At 38.6% G+C, this 7,028-nt stretch overlaps 1 protein-coding gene across 1 annotated transcript; it reads left to right on the top strand.

The window, feature by feature from the left end:
* The first annotated feature begins 5,389 nt into the window (after positions 1-5,389).
* On the top strand, positions 5,390-6,827 carry LOC121326246 (D(1C) dopamine receptor-like). The gene has a single exon (XM_041269472.1). The coding sequence runs from the start codon at positions 5,390-5,392 to the stop codon at positions 6,746-6,748; it is 1,359 nt and encodes a 452-aa protein (XP_041125406.1). The 3' UTR covers positions 6,749-6,827.
* Positions 6,828-7,028: the final 201 nt, after the last annotated feature.

Here is a 7,028-nt window from a genome sequence, read left to right on the forward strand (position 1 = left end):
TGGGCAAGAAGGGGGGTGATGTGATCACGTTTTTTACATTTAGTAAAGATCCTGGCAGCGGCATTCTGAACTAGCTGCCGTTCTGTTTCTGCTGCGTGCCGGGAGACCACCGTATAGAGAGTTGCAGTAGTCGAGTCGAGACGAGCCAAATGCATAATAAAGAATCTCTGCATCTGGAGGATTTGACGACAGCGGAGATGTGGGCATCGAAGGAGAGGTTGCTGTCAAAAAGTACACCAAGGCTTCGTGCTGTGTGGGAAGGCAGTAGCAGACAGTTTCCGAGTTTCAGGGCAGATTTATTGAGATTCTTAAGTTGAGTTTTAGATCCTACTAGAATGAGTTTAGATTTTATAGTTTTCAGTTGAAGAAAATTGGCAGACATCCAAGCCTCGATGTCTTAAATGCAAGCCAAGAGCCAGACCGTGGCTGAGGGGCTTCCAGGGTCGAGTTTTAAGCAGAGCTGGGTGTCGTCAGCATAGGAGTGAAACATGAGGCTGTGTTGGCGGACGAGGTGACCCAAGGGACGCATGTAGATATTGAAGAGAAGGGGCCCAAGAACAGATCCTTGGGGGACACCACAAGTGACTGGGTTTGCAACACTACTGCGTCTAGGATAAAATACAGACTGCATGCGTCCTGACAGGTAAGAGCACACCCAGGAGAGACAGGTGCCAGAGATCCCAACATACTTCTGAAAGTGGTCAAGAAGAATGCTATGATCTGTGATGTCAAATGCAGCTGTTAGGTCAAGGAGAACAAGCACAGAGGGAGCACCAGCATCAGTATTAAGCAGGAGATCATTTACAATCCGGAGCAGAGCCGTTTCAGTACTGTGATGTGGCCGGAAGCTAGACTACAGAGATTCAAGCAGAATGTTATCCATGAGATATTGCATCAGTTGACCTGGCTACAGCCCTTTCGAAAATTTTGGAGAGAAAAGGGAGATTGGAGATAGGATGGAAATTAGATAAGACAACTGGGTCAAGGGAGGGTTTTTTTGAGTACCGGCGTAACTCGGGGAAGTTTAAGGCAGCAGGAACCAAGCCACAGTCTAGGGACAAGATCAGAAGCATAGAGACGGACAAGGTTAGTCAGCCAATGGTCCAGGGGGCACGTGGCAGTAGTTAATTTCAACAGAAGGTAGGAGACATCAGCAATGGACAGAGGCAAAAACAAGGAGAGGGCAGGAGGCGATACCAAAGGAGAGTCAAGATGGTCAAGTAGTAAACTGGGTTTGTGGCGGGAGATCGTAGAATTATTATTATTATTATTATTATTATTATTATTATTATTATTATTATTATTATTATTATTTATAAATGTGTTTTGTTATTTATAAGGGTCACAACATTACAATAACTGTCACTTTGCATAGTGTGTATATCGATGAAACATTATCTTTGATATTTTATTTTGCTTATATGTATCCTGTTATTCCCAGCTGTAACCAGGACCGCGGGTCTTGAAAACACATCTCTTAATAAATCATATGCAAATATTTATAACGCATGATTGTAAGAACTTACACTGTTACGAGTCATTTTAGAACAATCGCTAACCCCAGTGCTGTTCTTCTCCACTGATAAGTGACAGCATTAAATTATGCTTTGCACTTTGCCGGCTGGAAATGTATTTCCAGGCCCTAAATAAAAAAATGCACAAAGGATTTGCTCAGTAGCCCAGCATGTAAGGTTAAATCTATCACTGAAAAAATAATGCATCTACAAACTAAGAAGGTTAAACTATGATGCTCAATTTTAAAGTTTTCGGACAAACATTCCCAGCAGTTTCTAAAAGTCGCGCCAAAAGTGTGTAAAACTGACCCCTTGTGGTCATTAGTTGTAGTTCTATTTAATAGATAGGATCATTCTCTTCTGTGTGACATTCTCACCGAATGGCGATGGGAGATGATAAGTGTGTGGTCGTTTTGCTTAAGCGGGGAGTATTAGTAAACTCTCAAGTACATTAAAATGTATCATCACTTTTGTCACCACTGTATTGGTCTGCTACTAGTAAACAATGCATTGGGAAAGCCAGCAATGCTATTACTTGGTAAGTCCCACTTCAATTGAAATGTTTCTCTCAAGGCACACATGGTTCATAGGAGAAAGAGGCTCAATATAGCAGCTGGGCCAGGCTGTGCTGCACACAGTGAGGTCAGAGAAAATGGGCTCCTGGTTCTGCACAAGATATAATCCAGATGTGATGGTGGACAAAGTGGTGCAAAACCAATCATATTACCGACTATAAAAACTGAGGGTACTGTTTGGAAAAATAACATAGAAACTACAAAGAACAATAATGAAACTGTTAATTGAATTGAAAATAAATAAATCAAAGGTATGTACACATGGCGGACTACCCAAAAGGCCAAAGTAAAGAAGAACTAAAAAAAATGGTTGAAATAAAATATATTATTGTAGCTTCTTTCCTCCACTAGAGGGCGTATGCAGACCGGTAGAATATCCAAATAAAATGAACCACAGGTATATACTGTGTGTACTGAATTGTATTTCTGTGCATAATGTACGTCGTTATATACTTCTCCTTCGCATGCCTGGATAACCATATGTTTAAGTAGGTTCTATCATTATATGTCACATTCTCGTAATATACAAGCATGCAAATGAACAGACTTTAGCACATAAATCAGTAAATGAAAAATAACATGACATAATCATCATTGTCATAACAGGAATCTATTGTTGTACAGAATGGGCTTTTTCAAATTCTTCCGTTTTTGATATTCCTTGTAAGTTCCATCTAGACACCTTGTTGCCATGGAAACTTTTGAAATACTGAAGTACTTTCATTTAAACAAGTGGCACATGCATCACAAGCTTCCTGTGAATCTTCTGCATGAGGCAGTAGGGCCCTATTCACACAGCTCAAACAAATCAGTTTTCAAGATACTTGGAGTTAACCCCAGTCTGGAATAGTTTCATAAATATCAAACTATATTTTATTCAGTTTTCAACAAACACTCTTTACAGCTTTGTGGGGCTCATTGTGTAAATAAACACATGAAAATATAGTTAAAAAAAACAAGGTAACTAATGAATTGCCAGTAACAGTAGACCAGTAGTTGTCGCATTTCTGTTGTACCAAGTAAAAGTAGGTTCTTAGCATCATCAAACCCAGTTCCCAAGATAAAGCATTATGTTACTAGCCCAACTAACCAGTATGAAAAACAAGAATAGAAGTAAACTTACCTGTAATTTAATTTGAATATAACCACAATCCCCATTCATGTAAATCCTATAAGTGCATGGGAATGATTAGCCAGCATGGTACACATTAGAATCCCTGGTTTAGTGTTCTGCATCTAGTTAGAATGCCACTTGGTACAGACATTCCTTAGCATTGAAGGGTTTGAAAGTATCAAAATGTAGGCCACAGACAATCAAGAGCCGGACAAAAAAGAAGCAACAGCAATGTCCTTGGGGTTTAAAGAGTGGGTTGAAGAGAACAACAAGTTATACTGTATTAAAGGAATATTTAACTGTGACTAAGCTGTGCAAACATCTATTACCTTCAGGAATTGCAGCAGCCTTGAGATTTTTGCAAACAAAATAAAGTATAATAGAACACTAACATGTCTTGCTTCTTTAATATAATAAAATAAAATAAAGTCCTCTGTATTTTTCTGGAACATGTTTTTTTTTTTTTTTTTTTTTTTTTTCTAATAAGAATGTATTGGTGTGTCTTTGATCTGCTGGTTTTTCCAGCTCAAAACCATGCACATGATTGATATTCTCTGCATGCTCCCTCTAACCATAAGCAGTTCTCTATAGCATTTACAGAATTTTAAAAATTAAGTTAATGTGATGTAACTGGAGGGACGAACATACTGGCAGTCCATTATGCCACCTGACTCAACAAAGCTACTCAGTCCAGGACAGGAATTATTTGCTAAGCAGGTCAGCAAGGCAGACTGAAGGCAAAATGACTGGTAATATGTGTATTGTTTCATATGCATGTTTAATTAAAGAATGCACATGTTTGAACTCTGATTACTAACAACACTGTTTTTGTGACACTTCAGTATGTTTTTATTTCACTTTTGGTTCCTGAGCTGTAGCAGAACAGTGGTAGCTAGCAAGTTCTGTGGGCTAACAATGAACACACACCAATGAATTATATTTGAGTGCACAACAGAGTAAAACGCATTACTTCACTGTGTGCCCTGACTCTTTAATACTGCTCCTAATTTTCACATTTCGGCTTTGTCATTTTTTTTGCTTGTCATTGAGTCAGTAATGAGGTTTAAATCTATCAATCGAAAAGTAAATGAAATTATCTAAATTCTAATATAAATACTATATTTACCTTTTTGGAATAAAATGTTCATATAGAAAGCAAATTCATCAGCTCAATAGATTATACCAAAAAAATGTCATTATTACAGTACATGTTTAGCTTTTGTATTTGAGCATGTATAACATGGATGTCCTGTTAGTGTTAAGGCTTTTCCTCATTGGCATATAGGTGAAAAACAATATAGTGCTTGTAATTGGAAATATATTCTGGTATAGCTATCCTTAATATGCTAATAATAATCCTTAATGTATATATTCCAGTGTATTGGCTTTGTCACTATGACCATATTGTTTTTGTTCAAATCTTATTCCTTTTAACAGATGATTGAACCATTCAACAATACATGTGTGTCTTGTGCTATCTATTATAAATGAGCCAGTCTACATGCAAATAATAATAAATAATAATAATAATAATAATAATAATAATAATAATAATATAGGGCATGTGTTTTTATAAAGTCTGAAATTAGTTGCACAGACTGAAATGATATTGCATATTAAAATCCTGTTTCTAATTTAAACCGGGCTTCTTGTGTCACGAATATACTGTAATGTTAACTATTGACAAATGTATTTTCACACAACTGCAGTGTCTTAAACTAAACATTACGTGATGCGATTTGCTGCTGCTCAAGGATCAAGGTGGTTGAATAATGAAAACCAATCACAAGCCTCTCCCTTTATAAGAGGGAGGCATGGCACTCTTCATAAATACCTATATACACTGTCCCAAACGCTGGAAGAAGCAAATCATTGCAGTATGGGTGAAAGAACAGTTCATTAATGCTATAAAATACATTGTATTTCTTTACTGTTAACCTCAATACGTCTACTGGAACATGTGCAAAACATATCATAGAATCTCATACAAAAAGCCACATGCTCATTTTAAATAACTTTGCTGCAATAGACCAACATCAAGTTTCAGGGATGCTGAAAAGCACCATAACTGTGACAGGTATCAGTGTGCATCAACAATAAAGGAATCTAAAAGAAATGGCACATTTCCAAGGCAAATGTAAAAGGTGAATTCTGTTACAGGAGCCTTATAACCGAAAAAACTCTCCATGGAAAACTTTACAAACGAAACACAGCTCTTGGAAGGTACGGGTACAGCTGGCACTGACCTCAGCGTCCGCGCTGTAACGGGATGCCTCTTATTTCTTCTGATTCTTTCAACTCTGTTGGGAAACACGCTGGTCTGCGTTGCTGTCATCAAATTCAGGCACCTGCGGTCTAAAGTAACCAACTTTTTTGTCATCTCTTTAGCCGTGTCAGACCTTTTTGTGGCAGTTCTTGTCATGCCATGGAAAGCAGTCACCGAGGTCGCAGGATACTGGCTCTTTGGGGACTTTTGCGACACCTGGATTGCCTTTGACATCATGTGCTCCACGGCTTCTATTTTAAATCTGTGCATTATAAGCCTCGATAGATACTGGGCGATTGCCAGCCCTTTCAGATACGAACGTAAAATGACCCAGAGGGTTGCTTTTATCATGATCGGAGTAGCCTGGACACTCTCCATCCTCATTTCATTCATACCTGTACAGCTAAACTGGCACAAAGCCCAAGAGGAAGATTTACCTGCTAATTTCAGCAATCAGACAGAAAACTGCGATGCCAGTTTAAACAAGACGTATGCGATTTCTTCTTCCTTAATAAGCTTTTACATCCCCGTTGCCATAATGATCGGCACCTACACAAGGATTTACCGCATCGCACAGACACAGATCAGGAGGATATCCTCTTTGGAAAGGGCTGTAGAACACGCTCAGAACTGCCACCATCACCCCAACGACTGTCCGCACGAGAACTCCCTTAAAACGTCTTTTAAAAAAGAAACAAAAGTTTTAAAGACGCTGTCTATTATCATGGGCGTGTTTGTGTTTTGTTGGCTGCCCTTTTTCGTGTTGAACTGCATGGTACCTTTTTGTGACGTAAACATATATGAACTTGGTGAGCCGCCGTGCGTCAGCGAAACAACTTTCAACATTTTTGTATGGTTTGGTTGGGCCAATTCCTCTTTGAACCCGGTTATATATGCCTTCAATGCGGATTTCAGAAAAGCCTTCTCAACAATATTAGGATGCAACAAGTTTTGTTCCAGCACCACAGTGGAGGCAGTCAATTTCAGCAACGAGCTGGTTTCCTATCACCACGACACCACCTTTCAGAAAGAGGCTCCAATGGCTTTTACTAGTAGTAAAGCACAGCTCCCTCGTGTCTCTCAGTCAGTCGAAGAACTGCTAGATCCGTTTGATAAGCTCTCAGTCATCTCGCAGACACCTAGAAGCCGCAAGAACCTGCTGTTGCCCGCAGCAGTTCAGTTCGAATGTGAAGCTGAAATTTCATTGGACACCATAACACCATTTACATCTACGGGACCCAACGAATGCGATTTAATTCCTGGTCAAATACGAGATTAAAATACTAATTCCCTTCAATCCTCATGTTTGATCAGTGAAACGTCATGAGTGACTGAAGAAGATTTAGCCCATTTCACATTTCAAGACCTCCGATTACATTAAAAGTGTGCCATGTATGTATCTGTATATTGACAACTGCAAAATCTATAAATATGTATCTTGTGTATCAAATCAATGAAATCATTGTAAAAAATAAATAAGCCTGCTGAATAATGTCACGGTAAAATACTGAATTACATACCGCTTTGTAGTTTTTCATATATTTAATGAAAAACTGACA

This window comes from Polyodon spathula, chromosome 13 (genome assembly GCF_017654505.1).
Source record: "Polyodon spathula isolate WHYD16114869_AA chromosome 13, ASM1765450v1, whole genome shotgun sequence".
NCBI classification, from domain to species: Eukaryota; Metazoa; Chordata; class Actinopteri; order Acipenseriformes; family Polyodontidae; genus Polyodon; species Polyodon spathula.

Excerpts from the sequence above, each read along its gene's own strand:
- LOC121326246 (XM_041269472.1), top strand. The coding sequence starts at position 5,390 with ATGGAAAACTTTACAAACGAAACACAGCTCTTGGAAGGTACGGGTACA.